This window comes from Ascaphus truei, chromosome 17 (genome assembly GCF_040206685.1).
Source record: "Ascaphus truei isolate aAscTru1 chromosome 17, aAscTru1.hap1, whole genome shotgun sequence".
Taxonomy (NCBI): Eukaryota; Metazoa; Chordata; class Amphibia; order Anura; family Ascaphidae; genus Ascaphus; species Ascaphus truei.
Genome location: NC_134499.1, coordinates 14454833 through 14469221, shown reverse-complemented (window position 1 = coordinate 14469221; position 14389 = coordinate 14454833). Strand labels below are relative to the sequence as shown.

General features: G+C 46.5%; 1 protein-coding gene across 2 annotated transcripts in view; it reads left to right on the top strand.

Moving 5' to 3' along the window:
• FBLN2 (fibulin 2) overlaps positions 1–14389 on the top strand; it is a 108324-nt gene that overhangs the window by 59079 nt on the left and 34856 nt on the right. For both annotated transcript variants that reach the window (XM_075574051.1, XM_075574050.1), the window contains exons 4-6: positions 58–187; positions 7383–7569; positions 8985–9119. In XM_075574051.1, the coding sequence (XP_075430166.1) occupies positions 58–187; positions 7383–7569; positions 8985–9119 (452 nt within the window). The remainder of the gene's footprint in view (positions 1–57; positions 188–7382; positions 7570–8984; positions 9120–14389) is intronic.

Below are 14389 nucleotides of genomic sequence, written 5' to 3'. Positions count from 1 at the left end.
GAAACATCAAATATGAAACAAAAAAAATTGATTTCCATCGTTTCGTATTTGTTGTAGATTGGCTGAAAAACAGTGCTGTATTTCCTACGTGAGAGAAAACACCTGCATCGCTGGAATGATCGCAGCTAAAGAAGGCGGCACGTGTTTTCCTGCAGGGGGCGATATCTGCGAACGATCTTTTTTTAAGGCAAGATCTGTCACATTTGTCACTTTATTCAGTCGTGTCTCACGTTCAACATTTAATTATATTATTTCAAAGTTTCAGCATTGTAATAACCTTTTTGAAGGCGCAGTTCCGCCTAGGACGAACGTTAAGTAATGTGCAGTAATATTTTTAGATGGTGCCATTTTTGCATCTGTTGCATTTCCTATACAGATCCGAAATATATGAAGTATTTTCAATAATTTCAAAAAGACTGAAATATTCCCTGTGTTTCCATCTAATATGGGGACATATAAAGGGGATAAAAAAAAGTAGTGGTTATGTGCGTCATTTAAAACTCTACACTTATTACATTTCAAGCCAAATCTGTTGGACTGTATTTTAGAAAGGTTTAAACAATATTTCTGCTTTGGAGAAAAAAAAGGAATGAAGAAACGCTGTCCAAATAATTGGATATTTCTTTGAAAATAAAATGTCGTTCTAAGCTTGTAACTAAAAAATCAGCGGTACAGCTCAACCCCCTTATAACGCTGTGCTTGCGGTTCAAAGAATCACATCGCGTTATAAGCGGATCGCGTTAGAAATAATGTACAATTGTATGCGTTGTACAATAAAGTGTTTAAGATACCAATAATCGTGGTGTAAAGTATTCATAAATCCGAAAATTGGGAGCCACGCCTGCATCGCGTTATAAGCGGATCGCGTTGTAACGGGGTTGAGCGGTACTTTGGGTGGAGCGTAGAGGTGCTCCATATCCTAGTACCATCACACTTTAATCACTGGGGGAAATAAGATATCCAATCTTAACACCTATATAGGCTAAAAAAACACATGCTGAAAATGTGAGACCATCAGTGGTGTGTGATTAACTGTATCGCTGTCTCTACAGTATGTGTACCCTTGTGTGGCAGGGAATCTGTGCAGTATGTGTACCCGTGTGTGGCAGGGAATCTGTGCAGTATGTGTACCCGTGTGTGGCAGGGAATCTGTGCAGTATGTGTACCCGTGTGTTGCAGGGAATCTGTGCAGTATGTGTACCAGTGTGTGGCAGGGAATCTGTGCAGTATGTGTACCAGTGTGTGGCAGGGAATCTGTGCAGTATGTGTACCCGTGTGTGGCAGGGAATCTGTGCAGTATGTGTACCAGTGTGTGGCAGGGAATCTGTGCAGTATGTGTACCCGTGTGTGGCAGGGAATCTGTGCAGTATGTGTACCCGTGTGTGACAGGGAATCTGTACAGTATGTGTACCCGTGTGTGACAGGGAATCTGTGCAGTATGTGTACCAGTGTGTGGCAGGGAATCTGTGCAGTGTGTGTACCAGTGTGTGGCAGGGAATCTGTGCAGTGTGTGTACCAGTGTGTGGCAGGGAATCTGTGCAGTATGTGTACCCATGTGTGGCAGGGAATCTGTGCAGTATGTGTACCAGTGTGTGGCAGGGAATCTCTACAGTATGTGTACCCGTGTGTGGCAGGGAATCTGTGCAGTATGTGTACCAGTGTGTGGCAGGGAATCTGTGCAGTGTGTGTACCAGTGTGTGGCAGGGAATCTGTGCAGTATGTGTACCAGTGTGTGGCAGGGAATCTGTGCAGTATGTGTACCAGTGTGTGGCAGGGAATCTGTGCAGTGTGTGTACCCGTGTGTGGCAGGGAATCTGTGCAGTATGTGTACCCGTGTGTGACAGGGAATCTGTGCAGTATGTGTACCCGTGTGTGGCAGGGAATCTGTGCAGTGTGTGTGGCAGGGAATCTGTGCAGTGTGTGTACCCGTGTGTGGCAGGGAATCTGTGCAGTATGTGTACCCGTGTGTGACAGGGAATCTGTGCAGTATGTGTACCAGTGTGTGGCAGGGAATCTGTGCAGTGTGTGTACCAGTGTGTGGCAGGGAATCTGTGCAGTATGTGTACCAGTGTGTGGCAGGGAATCTGTGCAGTATGTGTACCAGTGTGTGGCAGGGAATCTGTGCAGTATGTGTACCAGTGTGTGGCAGGGAATCTGTGCAGTATGTGTACCAGTGTGTGGCAGGGAATCTCACCAGTATGTGTACCCGTGTGTGGCAGGGAATCTGTGCAGTATGTGTACCCGTGTGTGGCAGGGAATCTGTGCAGTATGTGTACCCGTGTGTGACAGGGAATCTGTGCAGTATGTGTACCCGTGTGTGGCAGGGAATCTGTGCAGTATGTGTACCCGTGTGTGGCAGGGAATCTGTGCAGTATGTGTACCAGTGTGTGGCAGGGAATCTGTGCAGTATGTGTACCCGTGTGTGGCAGGGAATCTGTGCAGTATGTGTACCAGTGTGTGGCAGGGAATCTGTGCAGTATGTGTACCCGTGTGTGGCAGGGAATCTGTGCAGTATGTGTACCCGTGTGTGACAGGGAATCTGTACAGTATGTGTACCCGTGTGTGACAGGGAATCTGTGCAGTATGTGTACCAGTGTGTGGCAGGGAATCTGTGCAGTGTGTGTACCAGTGTGTGGCAGGGAATCTGTGCAGTGTGTGTACCAGTGTGTGGCAGGGAATCTGTGCAGTATGTGTACCCGTGTGTGGCAGGGAATCTGTGCAGTATGTGTACCAGTGTGTGGCAGGGAATCTCTACAGTATGTGTACCCGTGTGTTGCAGGGAATCTGTGCAGTATGTGTACCAGTGTGTGGCAGGGAATCTCTACAGTATGTGTACCCGTGTGTTGCAGGGAATCTGTGCAGTATGTGTACCAGTGTGTGGCAGGGAATCTGTGCAGTATGTGTACCCGTGTGTGGCAGGGAATCTGTGCAGTGTGTGTGGCAGGGAATCTGTGCAGTATGTGTACCCGTGTGTGGCAGGGAATCTGTGCAGTATGTGTACCAGTGTGTGGCAGGGAATCTGTGCAGTATGTGTACCCGTGTGTGGCAGGGAATCTCTACAGTATGTGTACCCGTGTGTGGCAGGGAATCTCTACAGTATGTGTACCCGTGTGTGGCAGGGAATCTCTACAGTATGTGTACCCGTGTGTGGCAGGGAATCTCTACAGTATGTGTACCCGTGTGTTGCAGGGAATCTGTGCAGTATGTGTACCAGTGTGTGGCAGGGAATCTGTGCAGTATGTGTACCATTGTGTGGCAGGGAATCTGTGCAGTATGTGTACCAGTGTGTGGCAGGGAATCTGTGCAGTATGTGTACCCGTGTGTGGCAGGGAATCTGTGCAGTATGTGTACCCGTGTGTGGCAGGGAATCTGTGCAGTATGTGTACCAGTGTGTGACAGGGAATCTGTGCAGTATGTGTACCCGTGTGTGGCAGGGAATCTGTGCAGTGTGTGTGGCAGGGAATCTGTGCAGTATGTGTACCAGTGTGTGGCAGGGAATCTGTGCAGTATGTGTACCCGTGTGTGGCAGGGAATCTGTGCAGTATGTGTACCAGTGTGTGGCAGGGAATCTGTGCAGTATGTGTACCCGTGTGTGGCAGGGAATCTGTGCAGTATGTGTACCCGTGTGTGACAGGGAATCTGTGCAGTATGTGTACCCGTGTGTGGCAGGGAATCTGTGCAGTGTGTGTGGCAGGGAATCTGTGCAGTATGTGTACCCGTGTGTGGCAGGGAATCTCTACAGTATGTGTACACGTGTGTGGCAGGGAATCTCTACCGTATGTGTACCCATGTGTGTGGCAGGGAATCTGTGCATTATGTGTACCAGTGTGTGGCAGTGAATCTGTGCAGTATGTGTACCCGTGTGTGGCAGGGAATCTGTGCAGTATGTGTACCAGTGTGTGGCAGGGAATCTGTGCAGTATGTGTACCAGTGTGTGGCAGGGAATCTGTGCAGTATGTGTACCCGTGTGTGGCAGGGAATCTGTGCAGTGTGTGTACCAGTGTGTGGCAGGGAATCTGTGCAGTATGTGTACCCGTGTGTGGCAGGGAATCTGTGCAGTATGTGTACCAGTGTGTGGCAGGGAATCTGTACAGTATGTGTACCAGTGTGTGGCAGGGAATCTGTGCAGTATGTGTACCAGTGTGTGGCAGGGAATCTGTGCAGTATGTGTACCAGTGTGTGGCAGGGAATCTGTGCAGTATGTGTACCAGTGTGTGGCAGGGAATCTGTACAGTATGTGTACCAGTGTGTGGCAGGGAATCTGTGCATTATGTGTACCAGTGTGTGGCAGGGAATCTGCAGTATGTGTACCCGTGTGTGGCAGGGAATCTGTGCAGTATGTGTACCCGTGTGTGGCAGGGAATCTGTGCAGTATGTGTACCAGTGTGTGGCAGGGAATCTGTGCAGTATGTGTACCCGTGTGTGGCAGGGAATCTGTGCAGTATGTGTACCAGTGTGTGGCAGGGAATCTGTGCAGTGTGTGTACCAGTGTGTGGTAGGGAATCTGTGCAGTATGTGTACCCGTGTGTGGCAGGGAATCTGTGCATTATGTGTACCAGTGTGTGGCAGGGAATCTGTGCAGTATGTGTACCAGTGTGTGGCAGGGAATCTGCGCAGTATGTGTACCAGTGTGTGGAAGGGAATCTGTGCAGTATGTGTACCAGTGTGTGGCAGGGAATCTGTGCAGTATGTGTACCCGTGTGTGGCAGGGAATCTGTGCAGTATGTGTACCCGTGTGTGGCAGGGAATCTATGCAGTATGTGTACCCGTGTGTGGCAGGGAATCTGTGCAGTATGTGTACCAGTGTGTGGCAGGGAATCTATGCAGTATGTGTACCAGTGTGTGGCAGGGAATCTGCGCAGTATGTGTACCAGTGTGTGGCAGGGAATCTGTGCAGTATGTGTACCAGTGTGTGGCAGGGAATTTGTGCAGTATGTGTACCAGTGTGTGGCAGGGAATCTGTGCAGTATGTGTACCAGTGTGTGGCAGGGAATCTGTGCAGTATGTGTACCCGTGTGTGGCAGGGAATCTGTGCAGTATGTGTACCCGTGTGTGGCAGGGAATCTATGCAGTATGTGTACCCGTGTGTGACAGGGAATCTGTGCAGTATGTGTACCAGTGTGTGGCAGGGAATCTGTGCAGTATGTGTACCAGTGTGTGGCAGGGAATTTGTGCAGTATGTGTACCAGTGTGTGGCAGGGAATCTGTGCAGTGTGTGTACCCGTGTGTGGTAGGGAATCTGTGCAGTATGTGTACCAGTGTGTGGCAGGGAATCTGTGCAGTGTGTGTGGCAGGGAATCTGTGCAGTGTGTGTGGCAGGGAATCTGTGCAGTGTGTGTACCCGTGTGTGGCAGGGAATCTGTGCAGTATGTGTACCCGTGTGTGGCAGGGAATCTGTGCAGTATGTGTACCCGTGTGTGGCAGGGAATCTGTGCAGTATGTGTACCCGTGTGTGGCAGGGAATCTGTGCAGTGTGTGTACCAGTGTGTGGCAGGGAATCTGCGCAGTATGTGTACCAGTGTGTGGAAGGGAATCTGTGCAGTATGTGTACCAGTGTGTGGCAGGGAATCTGTGCAGTATGTGTACCCGTGTGTGGCAGGGAATCTGTGCAGTATGTGTACCCGTGTGTGGCAGGGAATCTGCGCAGTATGTGTACCAGTGTGTGGCAGGGAATCTGTGCAGTATGTGTACCAGTGTGTGGCAGGGAATCTGTGCAGTATGTGTACCAGTGTGTGGCAGGGAATCTGTGCAGTATGTGTACCAGTGTGTGGCAGGGAATCTGTGCAGTATGTGTACCCGTGTGTGGCAGGGAATCTGTGCAGTATGTGTACCCGTGTGTGGCAGGGAATCTATGCAGTATGTGTACCCGTGTGTGGCAGGGAATCTGTGCAGTATGTGTACCAGTGTGTGGCAGGGAATCTATGCAGTATGTATACCCGTGTGTGGCAGGGAATCTGTGCAGTATGTGTACCAGTGTGTGGCAGGGAACCTGTGCAGTATGTGTACCAGTGTGTGGCAGGGAATCTGCGCAGTATCTGTACCAGTGTGTGGCAGGGAATCTGTGCAGTATGTGTACCAGTGTGTGGCAGGGAATCTGTGCAGTATGTGTACCAGTGTGTGGCAGGGAATCTGTGCAGAATGTGTACCAGTGTGTGGCAGGGAATCTGTGCAGTATGTGTACCAGTGTGTGGCAGGGAATCTGTGCAGTATGTGTACCAGTGTGTGGCAGGGAATCTGTGCAGTATGTGTACCCGTGTGTGGCAGGGAATCTGTGCAGTATGTGTACCCGTGTGTGGCAGGGAATCTGTGCAGTATGTGTACCAGTGTATGACAGGGAATCTGTGCAGTATGTGTACCAGTGTGTGGCAGGGAATCTGTGCAGTGTGTGTACCAGTGTGTGGCAGGGAATCTGTGCAGTGTGTGTACCCGTGTGTGGTAGGGAATCTGTGCAGTATGTGTACCAGTGTGTGGCAGGGAATCTGTGCAGTGTGTGTGGCAGGGAATCTGTGCAGTGTGTGTGGCAGGGAATCTGTGCAGTATGTGTACCCGTGTGTGGCAGGGAATCTGTGCAGTATGTGTACCAGTGTGTGGCAGGGAATCTTTGCAGTATGTGTGGCAGGGAATCTGTGCAGTGTGTGTGGCAGGGAATCTGTGCAGTATGTGTACCCGTGTGTGGCAGGGAATCTGTGCAGTATGTGTACCCGTGTGTGGCAGGGAATCTGTGCAGTATGTGTACCAGTGTGTGGCAGGGAATCTGTGCAGTGTGTGTGGCAGGGAATCTGTGCAGTATGTGTACCCGTGTGTGGCAGGGAATCTGTGCAGTATGTGTACCCGTGTGTGACAGGGAATCTGTGCAGTATGTGTACCAGTGTGTGGCAGGGAATCTGTGCAGTATGTGTACCTGTGTGTGGCAGGGAATCTGTGCAGTATGTGTACCAGTGTGTGGCAGGGAATCTGTGCAGTATGTGTACCCGTGTGTGGCAGGGAATCTGTACAGTATGTGTACCAGTGTGTGGCAGGGAACCTGTGCAGTATGTGTACCAGTGTGTGACAGGGAATCTGTGCAGTATGTGTACCAGTGTGTGGCAGGGAATCTGTGCAGTGTTTGTACCAGTGTGTGGCAGGGAATCTGTGCCGTGTGTGTGCCCGTGTGTGGCAGGGAATCTGTGCAGTATGTGTACCAGTGTGTGGCAGGGAATCTGTGCATTAGGGTAGTAATGAGACAGTAAATAGGGTTTGCAGCTATAATTTGTGTTTACACAATATTTACCCTCTCTGATTCCCACCGATACACCTTATGTTTTAACAACCATAATCATAATAATAATCATTCCATTTTTCGGCTATTGTCTTCCTTGCCATTTCCCCCCCCCCCCCCGTAGCTTTGTTGTGACTGTTGTTCTATGGGACTAAAGATAAAAAAGGAGGGCAATTCCTGCGAGGCAAACCTTAATCTGGGCGATCCCTGCAGTCATATGATGGTCTCCTGCTGCAATGGAGAGGAGGAATTCATTCCCCCAGATATGAACATTCACCCCAGACCTGAACCAACGGCAAAGTCCGAGCAAGGTAAATGTTTGCAATATCTTAGAAACGTCTGCAGATGAATCTTCTGTACATTTTTATAATGGTGATATTATAACGTTCCGTTATGATCGGAGGAAGCAAATAACATGTAAAAGAAATGAAAATATACTGGCGTATACTTTTCCATTAATTGGGGAAGTAATTAAGTATTCCTATGCATTGATTTACCCAACTGTCTATCCCTGAATGGCGATTGATGTATCAAGTGTTTTTCGAGTTAGCCATGATTCGGTGAGAATGATGGCACCTTGCCCTTACTTCATCAGGTTTGGGCAGCGGGATGCTAATATTTAAGGTATATGGGTGACAGATGGCTCTTTTTAGAATTAAAGGGGGCATTACCAGGGGTATAGGACAGGGTTGAGAAAGGAGGGTCTGGTTTGAGTTCAATATCCCCTGCTAAAGGGAATAGCTGTATAACTAGAAATTTGGGTGATGGTTTGCAGACGGCAAGGTTGCGATGTTTGCCATTAGAATGAGTGGTGCTCGATGATTAGAGAAGTTAAAAACAAGATCGGTGATATGATGATTATGAAAAAACTTACGAGCTACCTAGAGGACAAGCAGAACAAATTCCTGAGGCTATGGGATCCCTGGATTAGATGTAGGGTCCCCAAGTAACCGATAGACACATTTAAGTAAGAGAGGTTAAAAACATTTTCCCATTATATAGGGAGATCTGAAGACAAAGAACTGGGGAGTCAACGTATTGAAAAAAACAGACTAATTGGCTAAGGCACTGATGTAAACATTTGCCTGTGTTAACAGTTTTTTTTTCTATGTTATATGTATAAAAGTATGACACAACGAATAAACAAAACACCAGCACTCCTAAATGAACAATTCTGTAGATAATGTAAAAGGTGCAATAGGGAATGGAGTGAAAGGCTACACTAAGAACTGATAGAACAAACGTCCCAGATGGGGCGATTGGATCAGTGAAAAAAACCCTATTTTACAGCACTCAATCACATAGTGCAAGTGTAAAAGTATATTGTAAGGTTAGAGCTGAGATATCCATAATGTGATATGATGATAATTCTAAAAACACTTTTAATAGTACAAAAAATAAAACACAGGGTGTTACAAATACCCAAACAGGCAATTAAGCTACAACTGATTGAAGCTTAAAGTGATCAACCTAAGAAAGTAGGGTGGTGACTGAGGCAGGTACAGTAAGCCTATCAAAAATAGAACTTGAGCCTACAAGAGGAAGAGAGTTCCTAAGCAAACTCCCAAATGACCTGATCCCCATTAATGCATTTGTCAATACAAGCTCAATACCGAGGAGTGAGAGATAAGTGACGTATATTCCTTTAGTAAATTACATGTATATTTTGTTATTCTATATGTACGTCCACCTAATATTTACACCACCTTTGTACTTTTAATTGCAGATATGGATGAATGTGTTATGAATTTACATACATGTATTAAAGGCCAGCGTTGTGTTAATACAGTTGAATCTTTCATATGTCTCCAAGAAGTTATCTGTGAACATGGCTATGATATGGAGGACAGTGTTTGCAAAGGTAAGTTTATAGCTTCCCACTGTATATGGATTTTTTTACCATTCTATTTCTCTTACCACATATTTGGTACAATAAATGAATGTGTGTGAGTGGACTCTAATTAGTCTTTTATTTTTAGATGAAAAGTATTGGAGCCAGATCCCCAAAGCTCAGTTATTCACTTAACGAAGCGGTAACACGTTAACACCTCATTAAGTGCTAACAGGTATCTGGAAAGGTCACTAACGCAGTGCTGTGTGGTGTTCAGCTGTAGCGTGCCCTTGCACTAGTGTAACAGACGTTGGTGCTAATGACATGCAGAACAAGTGCTCCCTGTAACTACGCGAATCCACAGAACTTCGTTATAGTTAACGCAGGTATTTAACGATGCGTTACTTATGTAATACCCGATACCCATCCAGACCCTGAAGCATGGGTTGTGCTGGAGAGGAGAGGGGGGATAGAGAGGAGACACTTAACATGGCTTCTAATAACATCTACCGGCCATAGTTATTGCATATAATTAGCGTTGTGGATTGCCGTTAACCGCTGGGAACAGAACGCCCCTCGCTGGTTTTGACAACATGACGTTTTGATCGCGGACTGAACGGAGCGACGTGGAACGGGACCATTATATATTTTTTTTTAGCTAGAATAATCTTATTTAACGCAGAAGACCCTAAAAATAAATAAAAAAATAAAATCATAACATAAAATGATTGTCATATTGTGCTGATCCACAGTGGGGTTTTTTTTATTTTGGGGGGGTGGGGGGCGGGGGAGGGGATTTGCTTTATTCACCTGTTTAGTATTTTACTGGCATCCCCTGTTACCATGGCAACTGCTGCCTTAATGAGAGTGGCCGGCACTGACCATTGTAACCTCTCACGAAGGCACATTTTCAGCATCTAAACATCTCCAGAGTTGAACAACAGCAGTAACCGTCGGATATCGCAATGGTGAAAAAGAAAAGCGGTGTATTTGTATTTGTATGGTGGATAGAGCGGATTGCTGCTGCAGAGGTGTGGATGGTGAAGCGTGGATGGTGAAGCGTGGATGGTGAAGCGTGGATGGTGAAGCGTGGATGGTGAAGCGTGGATGTTATCAGAATTTTCCTACTGGTCGCCAGTAAAACTCATTATTGATCAAAGTTGATTTGAAGCTGTAAGTTTGACAAGTTCAAAGCGGTGAAAACAAATACCACCTGTAAAGTACTTCGGCGGTTAGGAAATCTTGGACGCAGGTTTGCAATTGTATTAGGTATTATCCCACATAGCCGGCTTGATGGCGATGCCGTCTGTGCCGCGACACCGAGCCCCGCGGTTACAGAGAACTCCGTGCTCTTCCCCACAACAATGAAACTAGTTGCCGGGGAAGAGTGCGCGGCCTCTGGAACTCTTACCTTCTCCTTCGCCATATCATCCTGCTGGGTCCCTCATGATGGCGCCGCAATGGTAAATGATGTTGCATTGCCATAACAACGGGAAATGGTGATGTAGTGGTGTCATGCTGTGTCATGTTGCTATGACAACAGGATGCCCTATGGCGCCGCATTCTCATTACAACGGCATCTCGACGTCATGTTGTCATGGCAACGCGACCCCATTTGACGTCGCGGCGCCAGGATGAGGGACCCTGCAGGAAGAGATGGTGAAGGAGAAGGTAAGAGGCCCGCAATATTCCCAGCCGGCCCTGTCACCGAACAATGCTTTTCAGTATTGAATAAACAGCCAAAGCCAATTAATGTGCAATAATATTTCAGACTTAACATTTGTTAATTTTGCACACATGTAGTTTCCCTTTAAAATTGCTCTTTACAAACAAAATCCTCAAAACAGCAACAGCGGCCACATTGTATGTAACATAATAACACATTGTATGTAACATAATAACACCTTGTATGTAACATAGTACCACATTGTATGTAACATAGTACCACATTGCATGTAACATAATAACACCTTGTATGTAACATAATAACACCTTGTATGTAACATAATAACACCTTGTATGTAACATAGTACCACATTGTATGTAACATAGTACCACATTGTATGTAACATAATACCACATTGTATGTGTAACACCTTTCCCCCCCTATCGCAGATGGGGACCATGTGGGGAAATCTACACTTATGTTACCGGGTGTGGTGCGTTACCTGATAGGCTCACAGAAGACCTGAACCTCCACCACTGGGAGCCTGGGGTTACCTGATTCTTCGTACACAGCGCCTCCACCTGTAAGGGTTCCCACCTGAGTGGGATGGTCCTCTTACAGGAACCACAATAATAAAACACACACACAGTGTATGCTAATAACTGTTTACTATTGTAACTACTAATAATAACTCCGGTACCTGTACCACACAGAATAATGTGTATACACACACACATGGACGTGCACCGGGTGCACAATTCAACATAGGTATTCCCCAAAGTACCTTATGTCCAACCCCACCCACGTGTGTTGGAGATGGCGCTATCCCTTGACGTGTTGGTGCACTCTTTATAGATACCTGCCCGGGGCTCCAGCCCGCGGGTGGCGCTATACACTGAAGTGGATCCGCCTGATCCGACGTGATGTCCTCCTACGCGTGGGGTGACTTCCAGCATGGATAATATCACCGCAGCTCCGCACCGTCTGTACTTTGACGGGGATCCGTCTGCAACCGGCCGCAGTCACTGCTTTGCAGGTCCTCCGAGAAGATAGTCTCTATATAACTCTTTGGGGTCTGAGCCCAGACCCAGTAATCAGGCTGCTCGACACTGAGTGTGTCCTAACTTAACCAAATAGCTAAAGGGGCAGATCTCCTTACGTAGGGCCTGTCCCTGAAGCAACCACAAACTGGGGAATGGTAACTTATCTGGGACCTCTGGGGGTAACTAGGACTAGTGCTAGGGGCTACTGCTCCCTGCACACACACCCTAACTCCCCCAGCTCCCAGCTCCCAATCCTACTCTTTTTAAAAGCTGTCTAAACTGTCATCTCTCACAGCTTCACTGGTTGCCTAGCAACATGTAACTGCAGCCTTAACTGTCTCTATTCAGAACTATTCAGAACTGTCAGTGCAGGCTCCCTTGCACTGAAAAGGCCTTAATTGCAAATGCAGCCGCCCTATTGACTAACCCGCAGCATGTGACAATCCCCTGAGGGATACGGGGGCTATATATGTAACATAATAACACCTTGTATGTAACATAATAACATCTTGTATGTAACATAATAACACCTTGTATGTAACATAATACCACATTGTATGTAACATAATAACACCTTTTATTGTAACATAATAACACCTTTTATTGTTTCTGGTGGACATGACAGATACAATTTCTTATGGAAAATGAACATTGGAGTGTCTTACCTGATGCCTTTTTTTAACACAAGTAACTCCCTCTGCGGACGTATGAATTTATCAGTATTACCCTTCTCACAAGGCTAGAAAACCGAGTCAGCATTATCTCATTCTTAACAATCCCATCCATATAATATGTTATATTAGGGGTGCGCAAACTGGGGGGCTCGGCGGTTGCAGAGGCCCCGTGCTCTTCCCCCAGGCATGTAAATGAAATGCCGGGGGAGGCCTCTGCAACCTACCTTTCTTGCTCCCAGCCGGCTCGTCGGCGATGCGTTGCCATGACAACGCAGCATCAAATGACACCGCGGGGTCAAAATGGCAACACGTCACATAACGTTGTGATGTCATATGACGCCGTGAAGCCCTAGAGCAGATAAGCAGGGGGGGGGGCACAGACCAGGGGGTGCGCACCCCTTTGTTATATTATAGATACAACAAGAACTGTCATTGGAACAATGACTCACTCTAGAAAGGGCACACAGCGGTCACACAGCGGTCACACAGCGGTCACACAGCGGTCACACAGCGGTCACACAGCGGTCACACTACCTTCTGAGGTCCTTGCGCACATCCTCGCAGTCCTGACCTATGTGGATTGATGGCAAATGAGTCAGACCACATTTCCTCCCCACATTACCTTTCCCATGTCAGATTGTGCACAAGAGTTCTCAATCACAACCTCTGCCACACCCACAGCATGTGCTTGTTTCCAGTGATTAGTTGAACATGTATGTATGAGTACCACACATCTGGAGGAGGCGTTTGAACGCAAGAGAAGCTCTGTGTGTGTGAGAGAGAGTCTCCGTTTATCTCATTTTGTATTATTTATTTATAAAATGTGTTACCAGGAAGTAATACAGTGAGAGTCACCTCTCGTTTCCAAGTATGTCCTGGGCTCAGAGTTATAATGACAAATACATAGTGACATTAAGTGAAAAGCGTTATACAGTACATTATATACAAGACATTGCACGCAGAGTTAAAGGTTAAAGTTACAGTATTATACATTAGTACGGAATGCGTGATAACTTAACGGGGGGAGGGGCTCAAGGCTGAAAGATCCCCCTAGTGCGCCGAATACCCTTGCACCGAAGCTGGGTTACCCCACATCCATTTTCATTTTCCGTGGAAGAAATATCAAAACTAAAAAATTTATATCTTGTGAATTTGGGGGGGAGGAGAATGGGGGGGGGCTGTCCTGGAGCTTTGAGTTCAGCAGTTCAGCTTCTGGGATCCAGGTTCATATAAATAAAAAAGCTTGCTTTGTGTGAGATTTCTGCTTTAATCCCAAAGGTACAAATATTTTCAGTTATCTGGTTTTGTAATGATGAAAAAAAAATTCAATAATGTTAAACCCCATTCATCTGAAGAATGAGGGTGGATTTTCATATTTTTGCCTAAATTAATGTCTTGCTCTGTAAAGGAAAATAAAGGATAAAATTAACGTGAATGCTGCATTGACCTTGGATAGTGTACTGTACTGTAGGAGGTTATTCATGAAACTGCAAAAGGGAAACTTCCAGTGAATTTAATCAGCTTCATGAATAACCTTCACAAAGTGTATTATAGCGGTAGAGCTTTCTTTATTTCCTCAGATAGTTTTTATTCGTTTTCAACATAGTACAAGAAATAGACATAGTATATCCAACAATATGACCATATAAACATTATCCTCTACCGAATAGCAGTATTATTAAGTAGAAATTCAAAACAGTCTTAGTGGAGCACTACCTCTCCGGTTATACTCAAGCTGCAGATAATTTAGACCTTGGATCCGGCCTATTTCAGTCCACGTTGAGGGATCGGCTCTTGCTGAGTAATACAGGCATACCCCGCATTAACGTACGCAATGGGACCGGAGCATGTATGTAAAGTGAAAATGTACTTAAAGTGAAGCACTACTTTTTCCCACTTATCGATGCATGTACTGTA